The sequence below is a fragment of the Haemaphysalis longicornis genome, unplaced genomic scaffold, assembly GCF_048455015.1.
Source record: "Haemaphysalis longicornis isolate Haplotype H1 unplaced genomic scaffold, Haemaphysalis longicornis Haplotype H1 scaffold_1, whole genome shotgun sequence".
NCBI lineage: Eukaryota > Metazoa > Arthropoda > Arachnida > Ixodida > Ixodidae > Haemaphysalis > Haemaphysalis longicornis.
The window spans coordinates 359,186,296-359,206,036 of NW_027526203.1; the positions used below are offsets into that span (position 1 = coordinate 359,186,296).

At 48.3% G+C, this 19,741-nt stretch overlaps 1 protein-coding gene and 1 pseudogene across 1 annotated transcript in view; both read right to left on the reverse strand.

The window, feature by feature from the left end:
* The window catches only part of LOC144154981 (uncharacterized), a 491,283-nt gene extending 485,284 nt beyond the window's left edge, over nucleotides 1-5,999 (reverse strand). The window contains exon 1 of the mRNA XM_077686145.1: nucleotides 5,506-5,999. Within this exon, the coding sequence (XP_077542271.1) occupies nucleotides 5,506-5,607 (102 nt within the window). The 5' untranslated portion in view covers nucleotides 5,608-5,999. The remainder of the gene's footprint in view (nucleotides 1-5,505) is intronic.
* A 13,198-nt stretch (nucleotides 6,000-19,197) lies between these two features.
* Nucleotides 19,198-19,328, reverse strand: LOC144156382 (U1 spliceosomal RNA; annotated as a pseudogene).
* Between the last annotated feature and the right edge of the window lie 413 nt (nucleotides 19,329-19,741).

Consider the following 19,741-nt stretch of genomic DNA (forward strand, 5'->3'; position numbering starts at 1 on the left):
CACACAATTCAATCCTGTTCCTTCTTAGTTTATACTTTACCTAACCGCTTTCTCTCTCTCCCATGTCGTTGATCTCATTTCGTGTCGCGTGCCCTTTTATCAAATTTGGCTTCCATCTGAAATACCAGCGCAAGCGGACCCTCTGGACATCAGAGCCATGACCTGGTGCTCAGCACTACAGCTCCGAGCCATCGCTGAAAGTGCGCCGATTTCGTGAGGTCATTTATGGGCCGCGGCGGTCGCACGACAGCGAAAGGGAAAGACAAAAGTGCCGCGGAATCCACTACTTCGGATGACTCAAATAACACTGCAACGGCGGCGTTTACGAGCAGCCAAGAGCAGCCTTGATATAGATCGCATAGCTCCTTTAGAACAATGCTTCCGCCTGGGCCCCGATCAATAACTTGCAGTGGAATCACTTCTACATTGTGCAGAAAGACAGCGGCATTTTACGGCCGAAACCCACAGTCATGCGTAGTTTTCAGTTTTTTCGTCACAACTCTACCGCTTTCACACCGCTCTTTCTCCCGAACAGTCGGTAATGCGACATGAGTTGCGAATAGGGGGAGTAGCCACGGCGGTGTCCCCGTCCTCTCCCTCTTTTCCGGTAATAAATGAAATACTCTGTTATAGCTCCTCCAACTCCGAAATACCTTCCGGAAGTAATGTTATCACAGTTAGTACTGCAGTCCGCTTATTTCTTTTTTTTTTTTTTTTTTTGCATCATTATAAAGTTGGAGTCATTAGACACAGGACAAGCGACTTGGCAGCGCTGAGCTTGCAGCCCCTCTGTACACGTCCAATGTCGCGCGCTTGCCAATCCCTTAGAGAAATGCGAATAATTCTTCATTGATGAATGTGTCATTCTAAAACTCCTTGCTTGAGCGAGGCTAATGAAACATACTGGTTTCAGCAACCAGTGTGACCAGACACTGATCGGTGTGACTGACAGGCTCGTCTGCGTGCGTGTGTGTTGTGCATGTTTGTGTGTCTGCGTGAGCAGGCGGGGCGAGGGTGTGTTTATCTGACTCTAAGCGCACTGTTTACGCTTATAAAAACTATTCAAAGCTTTTAGTTCGTTTCACGCCGCCCTGTAGAGCCCGTTCGCCCGATCGCGAGCTCCAGCGTTTAAGCTTAACTAGACATATTTCATAACTCATTAAATGCCGTCTCGCTGCCATTTCTAGTCGTTACTGTAACGCCCCTCTCCTGTAAACAGGAGAGGGGCGAAAAAGGCCAAGGACTTCACTGCAGCTGCTTCCAATGCGGGTGTGCGGGCAAAGAAAGACTCTCGTTGCACTTAGAGAGAGAAAAAAAGCAGCCAGACACTTCGGCTCGCATGAATTTCATGCGCATGCGTTTCTCAGGACGCGGAAACCACCTAGCAAGACGGCGTAGACCCATCATGCTCCATTTATATATATACCAAGGGACTTGTTCCGCCTTAAATTCCTTCGAAAATAGAATGTGAAGCCGCAAGATGCGAAAAAAACTGCGCACAGTTTCCCCTGTCAAACAGGTCTCGCATTTTCCTGTTGGTGAGCCCACCGCGTCATTGGGGTGAAAAAAAAAAGCACAGCTCAAGCACAACAGACAACAATAATCACGGTACCGAATTCATTTTGCCTCGTCCACATGCATGGAAGACACTCGACAGTAAAATTCAGATAGCCTTTCGTGGGAATATTTGGACAATGCTTGCAAATAATAAACATAACATTGACAGTAAAGATATGCAGTATGAATGGGATTTTTTTTTCCAGCCAAACCAACACGCATCTACCAGATTGGTATTCCGTAGAAACCTTCAAACCTTCACTTTGACGGATCATTTATGTGCCGTCGAAAATCACGGTTGTGCCGTCATCCCTTCTTTTCCTTTTAACGTAAATCATTGTTTTTCCCCATTTCGCAATAGCCCAGAATGTACGCCAGGCGGGAACTAAGCGCCTACGCACCATGATAGCGCCAGAAGTTAAGCTACACACGTACTCAAAGGCTCCGTTCCCTCTGACGGCGACTGCATTTTGATGGAAAGTAAATGCAGAGAAACCCCAGTGCACGAGATTTTGATGAAAGTTAAAACACATCTGGTGATATAAAATGATCTGTAGCCATCCATACTCTACGCCGCATGTGATAGACCAGGTCGCATGATAAAAGCTGAAATTCATATCTTTCGGCTCAATCGTGGATATATAAATAGACACGTAAACACAAGTCAAGTTTAATCATCCCTTTTTTAATGTATTTCGATTGTTTCAGAAAAATACGCCGCCGGAGGTAAGTCTGCTAAAGCTCGGAGTAGACGGGGATGGGGTGTGGGTGGGGTGGGAATAGAAGCCGCACGAATGGCCTTAAGGGTATTAGGGGAACCTTGCGGTAATTAAAATTTTATGGTGCTCCACAATTTATTGTGTCTTTTTTGTGCAACACAACCGTGCTGCAAATGCAAGAATTCCGAAAAGCACAAACTATGTACAAGCCTTGAAGGTCAATTAGAGTTGGCACTACGTGCTTTTTTATCTTACGCACAGCTTGCCGCGAAGTTTTTAAAATCTTTCACTGGGATTCACAAAAAAAAGACGTCTTTAAAGCCTCAGCGATCACCTTTTAGGCTTTCCAATGCGTCGGTTTTCTTAATTACTGTAGTCGCACATCGACGCACCTATGACTGCAGCGAAGATCAGTGCACTATAGCATGGCGTTCGGAAAAGTATGGCGCTCAGGGGGCAGGCAGGCAAGGATGTGTTAGGAACAGAAAAGAGAGGAAGAACAGGAAGTTATTTTGGACCGGAGAGAGGAGGACTAAAAATAGCGAAGAAATGGGGATTTTGTTTCTTCGAAGGAGGCATCCGTTACCTTCGGCGGGACATGATTAGAAACGCGTCTGTCAAGAGCTATATATTTTCGTCAAGAAGGCATCGGCCGGTGAGGTGAAGACCTTTAAAAGTTGAAAGAAGAAGTACAAACAAGCCTTGCGTAAACACGCACGCACGCACACACGCCCCCCCCCTCCCTCACACACGCACACACACGCACACACACACACGCACGCACATGCACATACGCACGCACATGCAAGCAAGCGCGAGATAGTTTGCATATAAAGCGGCCCTGAAAAGGTAGCTTCGCACTTCAATTGCAGGAATAAAAAATAAGTTACATTTTCAACGGGGGCCGTTTGACAAATTTTATTTAGGGAAATTCGTTGACAGGCCCAAGTTGCGTGCGCTGTTGTCTGACTCAGGTCCCAGAGGCTGCAGAACGTTAAAACTTTTTGTTCGAAAACGCAAGTAAATTCTCAGATCTGCTAAGCGATCGGCTGTTTTGGGACCTAAACTTTGACGGGAAATTTGTTAGATAACGCAATTAATGAATTCATTCCCCGCGATTTCGGTTTATTCTTGTAACAACACCAACCACAAATTTGGCCCTTTCCCACACACTCATTTACTTTCGTTACGCGTCATTCCAGTACGGTGCGAGAAGAAACTGCCGAAAAAGCTGCATTACGCTATTACAACAATGTGGCAATGTAACCATATTACAGGCATCGTAGCTAACCGTATGCCCAAACAGCGGAAAAAAAAAAACAGTCAGGTATTTAAAAAAATGCCATGCATATTTCACAGGAACGTCGTATTTGATGAAAATAGAAGTCTCACAAGCGCCGCGAGGAAGCATCACCGTAAAAAGTGAAAAAGGCTGACTAACGGCGGAGGTTTTGTCGCCAGAACACAAATGTCACGAAAGTCATAGCTGTCCATGCGCCAAGAGAAAGTCATTGACGCAGCGTTCACAAAACCATGGAGTTGACCTCTGCAGCAGTTCCCCAGCACTCGTTTCTTCAATTAAAGAAAAAAAGGCATACGAAAAGAAAGCAGCACAAGGAAAATGCCAAGCAATCACTGCTGAACGGTACACAGGAACTTCGGCGACTACTGGAGTTCGCTTGGCACGACTACGCTTCGGCACCATCACATCCTCCGTTATGAAGTTGGCTTTCCATCACCACAAACATGCTTGCAGCAAAGCTCCCTTTGCATGGAGTTTATAAATCACTTGGCAGGAGGCGCGTAACCTGTAGGCCTCTCATTTACTACAGTTGGTATAAAACAACGCGAACGAGGATCACCACGTGTGCCCTTTTCAGCTAGCATTGAAGTATTCCAAAAATGGAAGCTGTTCTGGCTTGGTCATTACACTTGTTACAAATCAGTTCATCCACAATCCTGACGTCCACCAGGTTCATTTCGCTCCGAGTCGTATTCTCGCTTTAATACCTTCAAAACCCAAACTACTGTAGAGGCAACAGCAAGATGCACTCCTAATCTCTTCGGCATGCCAAGTAATTTCGAGCGAAGGGTGGGCATCTCAGGTACCTAGTAAAGCCCTTTCATAAACGCGGAAAAATACTCCCCCGGACACTTAGGAACTTCCGTGAGATTCGTCCAAAGCAGCCCATTGGGTTACGCCGATGGCTTCTGTATCTCTTTAGCCTGGTACGAATCTTTTCGGAGACGCGATATTACACACACAGCAAGCGTTTAATTAGCTTCAATACCAACTTTGAGACAGCACTTTTCAGAGAAGTCAGCAATTTCAGGGTAACGTGTCATGAAGGTGATGTGATGAGTCAAAGAACTGCATTTCTTCCTATATATAATAATATATATATGCATTCAATTTTAGCCTCATGCACTGCGGTGTAATTCTCTAGATCAACACACCCGAAATTGTGGCCCGAAACTATATAATTCGAGCGGTATGCAGGTGTCGCAAACTTGCATGCATGGGCAAAACAGACATTCGCACAAGCGCATACAATCACTGGAGCGCGTCCCACTCGCGTGTTTATTTGCGCTTGTGCACTCCCTGACGTGCGTCTCAGAGTGCGGCCCCCTTGGAGGAGCACTGCACAGAATACGTCCCGTTTCATGGCACAGTGCACCCGGGGTTTTTGTTGGGCTTTGGAAACTTCGGTTGACACTAGGAACACAGGCGTGTGGATTTTATTTCCTTTGTCTACGCTCTCTCGCAAGTCGCATTGCTGCTCTGCGAGTTTTGTTCAGTTAACATTCTTGTGACATGTTTTTACTGATCACAACCACGGCTACCCTTCAGATTCTGTGTGTCATGCAAAGGTTGCCCCATTCGTTGAGACTGTACCAGTATAATTTGTTTTCACAGGCGCGTGCGCGTGCTTGTGTAAGTGTGCACGAACGCACGTGGGAAAAATACTTCGCGAACACCCCTAGATGATGCACTGATGTGCCTTTATCGCGCAAGCTGCACCGAGGTCTTCGGAACCGATGAAAAGCTGTGACCAGTTTGTAATGCGTAGACATTGAAGTCGGCGGTTTATTTTTATCATTGTTTGTACTAAACATATTCCTGGTCCTATTCGTGTACATGTTCTCCCTGTGCTATAAAGCGAACTAGGGAATGGGGAACAATGCGTCTTCAGGCACATAGACAAAAGGGAAGTACCCAGCTGCTTACCCTGAGCATGTCGAAGTGTCTCCTGGGAGGTCTCTTGACGAACAGGTAGCCCTGCTTGACAATGTCTCCGGACGAAGAACCGCAGAAGCCCTGGTCAGCCATGGGGGTCCCGCGGTAGCGAACGCTGTCCGAGCAGGATTTGGGAAAACTCTCGTAGCAGTCGGCTACTCTACGCGCGCTGTTGTGGCGCGCAGGTATTCACGGAGCGACCGGAGGCTCTGCTGGCGATCGGCGTCCGACTGGCTGCTTGCGCCGCTGCCACGCGGAGGCCGGCACGCGGCGCGCGGTCAGCGGTCGCGGCGTGTCTTGGCGGGCGCACGACCGGCACCCGTCATGAAAAGCGGAGCGACGCGCGCGGTGCACGTTTATCGACTGTGGGTTGGTCGCTGCCGTCGGTTCCGAAGCCGCTCGCTCTCTTTGGCCCAGCACTCGCGTCGCTCGCGTCTCAACGCTCCCGCGCCGGCGCGCGCGCACCGCCCGGACAGCGCGCGGAGACGCGCGCTTCGAACACACGCACGAGGGAGCGCCGCCCAGCGTTGGCGACGAGAAGGACGGGTTTGTCTGATCGCCCGTCACCACGAGCCGCCGCTTCGAGTGTAGTGAAGTTCGTTTGGCGCGCACAATGTGAGCTGCTGCACCTCAAAGTTGCAGCCCTGCCGTACAGCCGGTGTCGTTGGTTTGCAAGGGCGTCGTCTGGGCTACGCTTCCTGTTCACTTTTCAGCAGGCGTTATTTCTCTTTGTGTGATCTCAAATGTATACTACAAATAAACAAAGCGCGTTATTGTGGTACTGGGAGGGCTGATCGAATTCTTTTCAGCAACGATGGTGTGTCCCCATCTCCAGAACCGAATCATGCGTAAGGAGTTAGTGTTGAGCCCAGTTTTGAAAGATTAGGTGAGGCAACTGCATATTCATGTTGACAAGGTTACCAGGGGACAGCGGGACACACAGTCACGCGCACATACAAACCCATATATATGTAGTGGTAGGACGTACAAACGATGCTCATATTACTGATTTCCAGAAAGGTTTGCTGAAGGGTCATTTGGTACATTCAACTACGAAGAAAAACAGCGCAAAAGGCAGGACGAAGTAAAGAACTATAAACCACAGGCGCAGACGAACAACTGAGCGCTTTATTGCAGCAGGAACATATATATAGGATAAGATAGCAGAACGAAAAATGAAAAAAAGAACAAAAAAATTAGCGCCAATTCACCCTGTGAATGTGATTGGAAAGCGAAGCTGTAAACGGCACCCACACCTATTACCCATGCGACATCACTTCAATTCACTCCCGTACGTGGCTCTACAAATAGTGAAACCAGAGAGAAGTGAAATGCACTTAACCACACCCTCTATTACTTCAAAGAGATATTCTTGGTAAGGTTAAATTAATGCATGATGCACGAATGGTGGTTAGTTGAGTTGCATTGGTGAAGCACATGAGTGGAAATTCTTTTTTTTATGAAATTAAATCTAAAACCCGGTGTTAGACGATCTCACTTCTCCGTCTCTGCCATCGCCGACGAAGGCGACGAGATCGGCGGCAGAGAAGGAGGAGCAGGAGGAGGAGGAGAAGGAGGAGGAGGAAATACTTCTATTCAGATTTCTGAACGGGTTATGTCCCTGAACGAGACGAGCGGGTGACTGTCCTCGTGCAGCTCCATAGCACGGGTCAGGGGGGGGGGGGGGGAGGTAAAAGTGCTGGCTTGGAGGGCGTATTATTCGTTGCCCTCCATGGAAGCGTGAGCAGGTGTCCAGGTGAGCTAAATGGAACCATTTGGGGAGTGGTTAGTGGTTTTTAGCACACGCAGTGCAGGTCGGGACACGGAACCCGATGCTTCGGTCTTCAGTGAGGCACAAGCAAGGAGGCTGGTTCTGGAGGTAGCCACGATGATGGCTACTGCTACCCGCGATATTTGGAGGCGTCTGTGTAGATAACTGCATCATCTCCACCGAGGGTGGTGTTGAGCGCGAGAGCCCGTGCTTGTTGGCGACCCTCGTCGTGTGAGGAGTCCATATCTCTATAAGCAAAGGGAACATCTTTAGTTCTTGTCGCCAGAAGTCCAGGAGTACATCAAGCGGAGTGACGTTCTGTGCTTCCCAGCCAATCTGGTGAAGGATGGGGCGACCCGCCGCATTTCTGCTCATTTGGAGCTCCTCGATAGAAATATGGCCCTCTATCAGCTCTTCCAGCATGTATAAAGCCCCGTGCTAAGCAGCCTCTCTGTGGACGCACTCAGGGGAAGACCAATGGCCTGCTCAACCGCCTTTCTAATCATTATATAAAGCATCTTTATGTCCTCCTTGCCGAGAAGAAGACAGGGGGTTGACGTAAGCGATTCGCGAGAGACAAAAGCTTGAATTAATCGAAAGGTATCGGATCCCTTGAGGCCTCGCGTCTTGGTGGCAACTCGCCTGATCATGTGTATGATTTGATTCATGCTGTGTTTGAGGCGCTGCAACGATACGTCAGTCTTGGTGTTGGCCTGGAGATGTAGGCCCAGGATCTTGATGCTGGGGCTTGGAGGGATGGCCTGGCCATCAAGGAGTATTTGAATGTGTTCCTTGAGGTGTCGTTTGGCGTGAGGTCGGAAGACAAGGAGCTGAGATTTCTTACGTGAACACTGGAAGCCACAGGCTTTAGCACATTGGCGCACTAGAAGTGAGATGTCATGGTTTGGTGTGAGCTTCCTTTAATCGCTATTACGTGGCCTTCAGCGAGAATGCAGGGGTTAAACCCGTAGATGTGCTTGGTGAGTGCCCCACTTGTCTTCTCCGCGTCCGCGTGGGCTCGTAGCTAAATCGGTAAGACAACGGGCTCTGGCTTTGTTACTCTGTTAGTTCCAGGTTCGATTCCTGGCGGTGCCAGTAAATGCTTTTATTTGTTCGCGGGAGTTTTCTGTTGACACCAACGGTCGCGAAAGAACCTTTGGGGGGTAGAAGTAAAAAACTTTACTTTAAAACAGATATCGCAATGAAATATGATGGCCCGTGACAAAAACGTAATCCACCACGTGGATTTACGGCGTAAGATTTTCATGACAAGTACACTATTTCCTTCTCCAGAAGTGCAGCCGACAGCTCGCTTACACACGCGTTTCCTTTCTTTTAGATTTCAAAGGCTCAAATATTTCCCGCTCATTCTGTCCAGGATACCGTGTGAGGATGGCGCAGTCATGGAAGAGTGGAGTGCAGCCGCAGGAAGCGCAATGTGTTGCCAAGGTGCTACTTGTGGACGACCTTACATTGTACGCATGCTCCCTCAGGCGATCATTTAGGCTGCGGCTTGTCTGCCCGATGTGCGTAAAGCCACACGGCGACAATGGGATTTCGTAAATGACTTTTTCAACGTGCACAGTCGGCATAGCGTGTCCTATGCTTTTTTAATCATGCGCTCACCTTCGGAGCTTCAGCGTTGACACGCTTGCACAACCGGCTCAGTTTGTTAGGTGCGGAGAATACGAGCCGTACAACCGCCTTACTGACAATCTTCTTTAGTGGATGGCTAACACCATGAACGTAAGGAACGACCGAAGTTTTAAGTGCAGAGCACTTTAGGAGCACGCCTTGTCGTCCTAGCTCGCTCGCTCGCTCGACCCAAGTATATAGAGCACCAAGGCGGCGTTGCGGGGTAACGCTGTTGTTCGCGGCGTACCCCAGAGGCTTTAAAAGTCAAGCGGTTTATATAGTCATAAGCGTTCGAAACTCGTGAAACGCTGGCGCTTGTCATAAATCTTCCCGTTGTTTAGCGCAAAGAAAACTATAGGTACATTTGAGGAAAAATATACGTAATTGACCGGCAGCTCTCGCGTTACTTTAGTTAAGGACGCCCGTTGGATTGGTTTTTACGATAGTAAATGCAAAATGTGGCAGCGCAACGCCGGCAAGTGCGGGGAGAAAAGCACAAAGAGAACAGAACTCCCGCTGGCGGAGTTTCAGGCAGGGGGCGCGCGAGCATTGCGAAGGCGGGAAATTTGAATTGCATGGGGTGGTAGCAGTAAGCGGATAACGGCGGTACAGCCCATTATGGCGAATCACTGCTCTGCACGTCCGACAGCTTTAGCATTGAGTGGAACAGCTTTAATTTTTTTTTTTTTGCCTCTCCTGCTGAGGGAACTTTTTCGGAGGTCTTGAGGAAAGTTCACGCATCAACTTTGACGCCAAAGTGCACATGAGGTCGCTCGGGTAGGCAGCAGACTTCAGGTGGTGGGCCGGGGCATTAAAACTATGTAGCACTCGATGGGGACAGGACCTGTTGACAGCACTCCTAAGAACTCCCATGGCAACTTCCCTCTTGACGAGCTTGCTGTGCGCTGAACTGAAGGATCATCGAAGGAGCTGAGGAAATTTTCGCAACGTTCGAGTCGCACTTTGGTGCCTTCGCATTGACTATGGAATTACCCTCCGATGGCCAGCTAAGGTTCCTGGACCTTCTGTTGTTTTTGAGCAAGGACCACACCTGCTGGGAATACGCGCCTATAGCTAGGTCCCAAAAGGGCCTTTTACCCTTCAGTTCAGCGCACAGCAAGCTCGTCAAGAGGAGAGTTGCCATGGGAGTTCTTAGGAGTGCTCTCAACAGGTCCTGTCCCCATCGAGTGCTACATAGTTTTAACGCCCAGGTCCACCACCTGAAGTCTGCTACTCGAGCGACCTCATGTGCGCTTTGGCGTCAAGGTTGATGCTTGAACTTTTCTCAAGACCTCCGGAAAAGTTCCCTCAGCGGTGTTACCCATGCACTCAAGAAGATTGTTAATAATGCGGGTGTACGGCTCGTATTCTCCGCACCTAACAAACTGAGCGGATTGTGCAAGCGTGCAGCGCTGAAGCTCCGAAGGTGAGCGCATGCCTAAAAAAGCATAGGGCACGCTATGTCGACTGTGTTGAAAAAGTCGTTTACGAAATCCCATTGTCACCGTGTGGCCGTAAGTAGTACATCGAGCAGACAAGCCCCTGCCTAAATGATCGCCTGAGGGAGCAAGCGTAGAATGTAAGGTCGTCCACAAGTAGCACCTTGGCGCTTCCTGTGGTTGCACTCCACTTTTCTATGACTGCGCCATCCTCGCACGGTATCCTGGACAGAGGGAGCAGGAAATATTTGAATCCTTTGAAATCAAAAAGAAAGGAAACGCGTGTGTAAGCGAGCCATCGGTCGCACTTTTGGAGAAGGAAATAGTGTACTTGTCATGAACATCTTACGCCATAAATCCACGTGGGGGATTACGTTTTTGTCACGGGCTATCATATTTCATTGCGATATCTGTTTTTGTTCGTTTTTTATTTTTTTCGTTCTTCTAGCTTATCCTATATATATGTTCCTGCTGCAATAAAGCGCTCAGTTGTTCGTCAGCGCCTCTGGTTTATAGTTCTTTACTTCGTCCTGTCTTTTGCGCTGTTTTTCTTCGTAGTACTGGTTTCCGATAATTGCTGGGATTATAAAAATCGACTAAGGCAAGCTTTTTGCCGAGTACACACACCGCACTACACGAATCAAGTTGGCGCCGTCGCCACTGCATGAGGGCGCCTGAGACCGTGTGTCCCGGTGGCCCTCCTACGGCGTTGTTCGTTGGATCGGTTTCACGTAACCACCGCCGGGCTGGCGGTCGGTAAACATAACCCGAGAGCGGGCGACGGCGCATGCTTACAGCACGTGCCCGCAGCGACGGACTAGGGGCGCCGCCTATAGCCGACAGTTTTCCATCCTGCGTTCCAACCACCCCCGGCTGCACGCAAGTGGCTGTTGCTCGGATGACTAGCGACCTCCTGTTTCTCCACCTGTATTTGAGTAAGGCGATTCCTTGCTTGCAGCGTCGTCATCGCGAATTAGAAGGCGGTTAATTTTGACGACAGAGGCAACCCCTTTGCGGAAGTGTTCTGTTCGTTTAATCTCTGAAAGATCTTGAAATCTATAACAGTCGTGGGACAGTTTATCCGCTATTGCGCAAGGTAGGATGTACTTCCGGTCACAGTTGTCATGGCTCGCCTGTCGCCTTTGCTTTTCTGTTGAGCCGAGCTCCGGGTTCCGAATTCACAACTCTTCGCTGGTGCTCGCTTCTTGTTATAGTGAGCTCCTCTGCTCTTCTTGATCTTGGCCGTTGCTTTCCATACCCGCAGCATAAACCCGGTGGTATCGAACCCTTGGTGCGGTCGCGTCATCAATTTTGCCGCCTGTCACGTTCCGCGGGACAAAGGTGAACAGAAATTCCAATGAGGTCATTATTGTTGTTGTTTGGAAACTATTTATACCCCAATTAATGTGTCATTCCAGACACCACTTCTTTTTGCAAAACTGGAGACTGCCGGCGTCCTGTAAACAACGAATCAATTAATCAGTTTATTTCAGTTTATTTATAGACAAACAACGGAATGACGAGAAAGAAACCAACTTTTAACGGCTGCTCAATGAGCCTTTCGACCCCTAGAGAACAGCATTAGCGACAAGACTGCACGTAATGCGGCAAAAGAGTATATTGAAATTGATTATCAATAAGAAAATGTTTTCTTTCATCATCCCAAGTGTTTTGCACACATTTCTTATACATTTCTACGTACACGGAGAGCAGTAAACACAATGCGTTTTCACGCAGCACATTAGGCATTTTTCTAGGTGTTCACTTTATTGTATGAATATAATTCGAAGAACGGTAGCTGACAGGAGCTACGATTTTCATAAACGGAAGTGTTCAAAAAGTTTGGAAGAACGCCTGTTAGCGCGCCAACACCAGTAATTTGCACTACACGGTGGCAGTACACGAATTTCTTTTGCGGGTCGTATGCGGTGCCTGATGTTGTGTAAGCGTCATAATCAAATCGTAGCGGGTCACTGTTCAAAGCAAGTGTATAGACGGACATCCGGTCTGCTCGGACATTTTTTGTACTGCGGCACAAAAAAGTTGGGGCATCATGCTGCACGCTCGCAACAGCTTGACTGTTTGTTTGTCCTGAAAAATTAAAAGCCTTTGAGTGTTCGTTACGGAGGTATTCACCCATACGAAAAACAAACCTTATGTACTAATAAAAGATGGATAATAAAAACTTAATTTTGTTTAGCAGGTAATTAACATACTGTTTTGGCGACGAATTTTTTTACTAAACATCGGAAGGTTGAAACAAAAGACACAAATTTTGCTTACATGGACATTTCATGACTTGGTTGCAGTTAAGACAATGGCGACATCATATTCAACATATTCAATGACAGTATTCGCCAGAAAAAGAAAGGGTGTTCTGAGCATGCTTTGAAGGTGCCATGAAGAGAAAATACAACTTCGTTTAATTTGAAAGAACTAGGATTCAGTATCTCACTCAGCTCCATTACAGCCACAAAAGATGTTTTTTAACGAAAAAAAAAGCAAGAAGTATTTAAAAACTTTCAAATTTTGCGCCTCAGTGACGTGTTATGAGCAAGAGTGACGTCATACGGGCCAACAATAAAACATAATTTTCAGTGCGTTAACTGCACGTTAGCATTCAAGTGATGCGTCAAATGGAACTAGAGGCCCCATTACAGACGTCCAGTCATGTGTCGTCGCGACAGGTCAGTTAGGCGGCCACCAATCGCACAAACAAGGTTCCGTGACGTCTTAGAAAAGTTGTGGGAAATCGGCTAGAGGGTCGCGGCTGCTTCACACATTTTCTTTAATATCTCCGTTATTTGTTCGAAGATTGCGATGATATTGGTATCATTGTTATCGGGACTAAGCACTCTTTCTAATAAACCCAACTTGTATTTTGTCTTCATGGCTCCTTTAATTTTGGAAGAAACACGAGAGACAATTTTTTCATTTATTGTTAAAGCGTGTACCCGCGTTATTCTGGTAAATCTAATTGTTGTGTGCTTTTGAGCAAGTGCGCGACATCAACCACATAAAACAATGGCCTTGACGAGCTAGTTGGGTGCGAGCACAGGATGATTCTCAAAAGTTCATCCTTGCCCTCGGATTCAGAGTATTGTTGCTGCTAACAATCTTTTAGCATGGACTCCCTAGGCCTACAATGACTTGGTTCAAAATGTTCAAGGAACTTTCTGGTTACCATTTCATGGTTTTTTACAGGAACAATGTGCCCATCTCTAAATGAGCTAAAGAAACTCTCAGTCCTAGATATGTGAGTTCAAGTTTCTGCCTCGTTCGATTTTGCTGCGGAACCACAAAGAGTTGCGCCATTGTAATAAAAAAAACCGAATATGTATCATGTCGCATTAAAAAAAAACAGTGTTCATCAGGGCCTAGCTGCCTGAATCGATAAACATGATGATGATGATGATGATGCTTAGTGGCTTCCCCTTTGTAACGGGGTGGCGTTGCACAGCGCCCTTAGTCGCAACGCCACTGCACAATCCCCTCGCCAGAAAATACAAACAAAATAAATAAAAAATAATATCAAAATAAAAAGAAAATACGTTTACGAAATTTTTGTGCTAGTCTGACTTCTTTGTTCGCATGTCTTTCCAGATTGTTCTCTGCTCTTTTCCCACCAACAGTCTAACCTTCTTTAACTAACCTCTACTGCTGTCCAATTCACTTTTCCGCTAACCTTAACGCCAAGGGCCTCCGGAAGCTGAATGGCTCCCTCACTGAGGACTGGACGGATACTTTTGCACTCCGTTACAATATGTCGCATGGTTTCTGGCTCCTTTCCGCAGCCTGCGCATAGTTCTTCCTGTACCGGCTCGCGGATAAGCGTTTTTGTATGCAAGCAACCCGCCCGGGCTTCAAAAAGCAATGCACTCCCTTTGGTATTATCGAATAATTTTTCCCTTGTGATCTCCTGCTTCCCGATCCTGTAAATATCTAAGGACTTCTTCGCATCCATCCTCATTTTCCAGGTCGTTGTCTCTGATTCTTTCACTTCATTCTTTCTGATTCTTTCACTCCAGGTTTCATATACTTTGTCCTGAGCCTTCTGGTTCTTTTCCTCCTTCATGTAAAGATACCGTAACACTTTGGCCGCCTATCTCTGGTCATCAATATTTCAAAGTCATTCTTCAGAACATTTTGCTCCGTGCTTCTCTCACTTCGAAGGATGCCCATCCCATGTCTCTCTGCACTGCCTCATTTGTTGTTTTACTGTGTGCTCCTAATGCCAATCGACCTACCGCCCTCTGATTTACTTCTAGCGCTGATTGAATATCTGATTTGACACACACTACTGCGTTTGAAAAGGTGAGTGCTGGCACCTTTACTCCCTTCCAGATTCCTCTCACTACTTAATATCTGTTATATCCCCACAGTGCTCTGTGCTTCATAATAGAGGCGTTTCTTTTGCCTTCCATTCTTAAATGCTCCTCATGAGCTTTTAGACACGCCTGACCTTCGTTTACCCGTATGCCCAGATATCTGTATTCCGTTACCCACGGTATTGCTGCTTGTTGAACGAATACCGATTCGTTACGGGCGTCGTCATTAAAAACCAGAACTCCCGACTTCGCTGTGCTAAACTCTAACCCCAGTTCAGTGGCTTCTTCCCCGCAGATATATGTGAGCTGTTGCAGACACTGTTTGCTATCTGCTACTAGTACTATGTCATCTGCATATATAAGTCCCGGGATATGTTGTACCACTTCCTGTCCTTTGCGGGTATAACACAGATGGAAACTTATTTTACTGCCTTCAAGCTTTCTTTCTAGTCTAGCCATGTACAGCATGAACAGCAATGGCGACAGAGGACAACCCTGCTTTAAACCTCTATTTGTGACTACCGGTTCCGTGCACTTTTGGTCCTCCCAGGTAAATGCGAGGAAATGCGCCCCCTGGTGACTCAAATTCACGGAAAAATTGCAAGGTTGAGCACCCGTTCCTGATCGTGCTTGGGGGAAGTAGAGTGAGCTAGCTCATCTTCCTTAAAAATTTAAGACGAGCGCTGAAGTGGTGTACAAAATGCACAAAAGAAAACATGACATGCAAACTAAGCTGTTTCCCCAAAAACAAAATCTGCTCTTTTAGAACTTTAAAGGGACCCTGCAGCACTTACCCTCGACTACTCGTAATGCTTTGTGGGAGTAAAGTCTATTGTCCCAGCAATCTCTTCCTGCAAGAATTATGAAAATCCGTTCACTATAACAGAAATAATCGTCCCCTCTCAACTCGACCACGGACAACGCGACGAAAGCTGCGCGCTATCTCCCGGAAAGCGGGGCGGCTCGCGGCGTTCTCTTGGTCAGTCTTCGATATATCACAGGCCAGGAAGTTTTCTCCTTTTCTGGGCAACGTGGAAGTGTCTATTTCTGGTCTGGTGCCCCAAAAAAGCAGGCATGGCTGCCTGCTTGGCGGCCGAAAGAAACGCCAAAACTGTGCGTACAGTTTCAGTCATAGAAGAGGTTGGTATACAGAGCCAACGGCGGCGGATCGTCCCAGGAAATGCGAGAAATAAGCCGCGAAGTTGACCAGTGACCGCCAATAGGACAGCCATGGCCGCAATGACATCGTTTAGGCCATGCCAGGGGTGTGCATAATGAGTAAAATTGGAGAGAGCGGTTGGTTTTTCGGCGTGTTTCACAGCGATTCGCGCGCTCACCGCTTCACGTGCACGTGTAATGTTGGCTCAAATATTCCTGTCAGTGTAACCTAAACGTCATCGCGCAGGTTTACTTGCACTGCTCAAAGAGTGTTGCAGAGTCCCTTTAACAGCCTCCCCTCCGGATTCGGCAACTCTGCATTCAACTACAAAAAGTATCAAAAAAAGCGGAAATCGCATCCTACAAGGAACGGCAGTATTGCGTGTGATTGAAAAGCATGCTGAGGTTGTCTAAAATGGTCATCAATGACATTACATCGGAGGCCGTCTGGACCAACACTGTTTCCCATTCTCTTGATTGGAGCCCCTTGATAGCGCGCGCAGTGACATGGAGATCGTCGAATACTGTCACTGCAGCCTTCGGGAACGGTTCACTTTCCTTAATAATGTTAAAGGACTTTATAGTTGTCCTTGTCGGTGTCAGTTCACGCCGCAGACGCTGATTGGAGGCAAACCTCTGGTTGTTCGATCGTTGCAAAAAGACGTCCACCTTTTTGATCTTGATATGATGCGAGAGATACCTCAAGAGCACGAGCAAGTGCGAAAGTTTCCCGCTCGGTCCATTTGAAATCATGCTCCTCTCTTTTGTTGCGCTCAGCATATATACAAGAGATATGAAGAGCCCCCGAAAAAAAAAATTCAGTCGCTTTCTTAAGGGGCCATGAAGGCAAAATACACGTTTGGTACGTTGGAAAGACAGCTGTGTCCCCATAATAATGATGCCAATTATATCGCAAAGTTCGTACAGATAACGGTGATATTAGAGAAAAGGAAAACGTGTGAAGCAGTGACGACTCCCTAGCCGCTTTCCGGCAACTTTTCTATGACGTCACGGAGTCTTGTTTGCGCGATTGGCGGCCGCCGGCCTTAAACATCGCTCAGACACATCACTGGGCGATTATAGTGGGGCCTCTAGTTCCGTTTGATCACAGCACTTAAACGCTAACGTGCAGGTAACACTGAAAATTGCCTTTTTATGACGTCACTCGTAAGAAATGCGGATATGACTTACGACAGCAGTTTTAGAAGTTTGGAACGGTTCTGCATATAAATATATTCTTGTTTTGACGGATGGGTCTACCTTTTGGCCCAAAGGTGGAATCGAGGGACAGACAGGTAGACAGACCGAAATTTTAGCGGTTAAGTAGCCCAAGCAAGACTATCGCCTTTAAATGTCCTAGCTTCCTTGTGCGGGCACGCGGCGTGCACTTACAAAGCAGCGACCGCCCTCCGCACTGAGATGTGCTCGTGCCTGAACCAAAAGACACCGGCAAAAGTGTAGCTACAGGGGTACTACAAAAGAAAGACACCACCGGGCGTTCAATAAGCCGGTAGCTGGCTTTCGGGGCCCACCGCTCCGTTTTAAGCCGGGGAGGCCAGCAGACGGTGGGTCAGCGTCGCCCTCGTCAGCGGTAGCTCCTGGCGTTTCTCACTCCCCCCTCCCCCACCCCCAATTATTGCAAAAAAACCTCCGTCGCATGCCCCGCGCGAGGGACACGAGTAAATGCAGAGCATTGGGGGTGGTCACGTGGCGTAGGTTGTGGTAGTTGGCGGTGGTAGTTGTAGTTGTTGTTGTCGTAGGGGTTGGGTAGTTAACGTCAGCGTTGCAGTACCAGTTCAAGACATCGTACCATCCTCTTCATCGACGGCGGCAGAAGACAAGGCGGCGAGACGGCGCGCTGCCGACGCCGAACGCAAGCGTCTGAAGCGCGCTGCCGACGCCGAACTTCGTGCACGAGAAGCCGCGGCCAAACGTCAACGTCGGGCCGCGGATCCTTCGCTCGGGCAACTAGTATATTCGTAGCGCGCGCAGTAGAGGGAGAGGAGGTAGCACCTGCTGCTGCAACGCCTCTTTCAGCGCCGGAACACGCGCATGCGCGCCCGCACCTATTGTTGAGAGCGAGGAGGAGCGGGGGAGGGGCGCACGTGCTGGCTGGCTGCGGACGCCGAGTTACGGACGCATAACATCGTGAGTTAAAGAAATGCTCTGCATTTAAAAAAATCAGAAGACTCTCCGTCTAACGACGACGATGGTTGCAACGCGAAGCTTTCTTTCGCGCGAAAATCAAATGGCAAAGGGCCAAAGTAAAAGCCGCTGCAATCAAAGTCCAAGCGTCAACGATCAAAGAGTGAACTGCCCGCGAGTAAAAGTCCACACTCCGACGGCAGCAAAGGAATCCCACCAAAAGAAAGCTGATCACCCCCCCCCCCCCCCCACACCCATTGTCGTCCTTAATCGCCGTCGTCCAAAATGCAATCTGCCAAAGTCCAAAGCCCAAGTCCACTTCAACTCCGTCAAAGTCCAAAGCCAACCCACACTCAACGAACCCATAGGAAATTCTGAGCGAGCGGAACTCACTCTAGGCCTGCACTCACTAAGTCGAGCGCGAATGGATGCGGTGGAATGTGCTCCCAGCCCCAAGCCAGCGTGGCGGCATGCCGTCCAGAAGACGGAATGGACCTGGAGCGCGCTCGGGGTACTCTACTTGGACACAGAACTGTGTCAGGCCCTCGCGCGCTGCTGCCGTGGTACGTTAGCCTTCAAAACAAAGGAATCAGAACGTTTTCAACGCCTATGTATGAAGGCAGTGATCAGGTTGTGGTGTCGGGCGCTCCGCCTTCGTCAAACCGAGACACTTCCCACGGGACATTTGGATGTGTGATTCACCAATTATTACAAGCGTGTCATGTTGTTCACCTGTAACTGGGCAACCAGCCAGGTTTTAACGGAACCCAACCTCCTTAGCGTTCTTTCCACGTAAGACTGCTCTCGATATTGCCTCAGTGTGATAACGCGCCAGTCCGCAATGTGTTGCAAGCATCGCAGTTTCTTTTCTTTTTCGTCATATATGTGTTACTGTGCCCCCCTGCTCCCCCCGCTGGTTCCTTCACCATTCAGGTTTCTTCCCTACCACTCTGTCTCCCTTTGGAAGCAAAGAAAAGCAACATGAATAAAGAGGGAAATAACATACACAAAAAAATCCCGGGTCATCTTCACTAACCAGAAAGTTGGGGAGGGGTGAAGCATGCAGTGTATAAGGCTATTCAAAGATTGTAAGGCTCTCTTGCAACACGCCGCGCGCTGATTGGGCGCCGCAGAAGCGCAGGTGGGAGGAGAAATCGCACGCTTCCTGAGGCGGTGGCGCCATCTCTTGTGTTGAACCGTATTTTAAGCAATTTGAACGCCCCATCTGCCCCAGTTTGGGGTAGTGGCAGGGGTAAACACGAGCGCAGTGCACTGCCCGCGCCTCGCCCCGGGGGCTCGTCCTTGGTGATAAACGAGGCCCCCGCACCTGGTAAGTATTTTCTTGCTTCGACCGACTACCCGGCCCGATCAGGCCTAGCGTCGAAAAGAGAATTTATTGAAACTAGTTACAGCTACGACCCGCTGTAGTTGGCTACTACACGAGTCGACAGGGCACAGGATATACGCAATGTGCTACAGAGGAAACGAAGCGAACATCACACAAGTTCACAAAAAAACAAGGTCCACCGCACCGAAGGCTCTTCACATTAATGCCCACGGCACAAGGTCGAGACAACAGAGTTCACGTGCGGGAGTCAACATAAAAACCACAACAGTTCACACACATCAGTTCTACTCTGTACTCATGTCTATGTCCGTACATAGAGGCATGCTCAGCCAGGCTTCAAAAACTGCGCCTTGGCCTCTAAACATACGACTCCCTTCCCTAGACAACATGCAAGTGTAACACC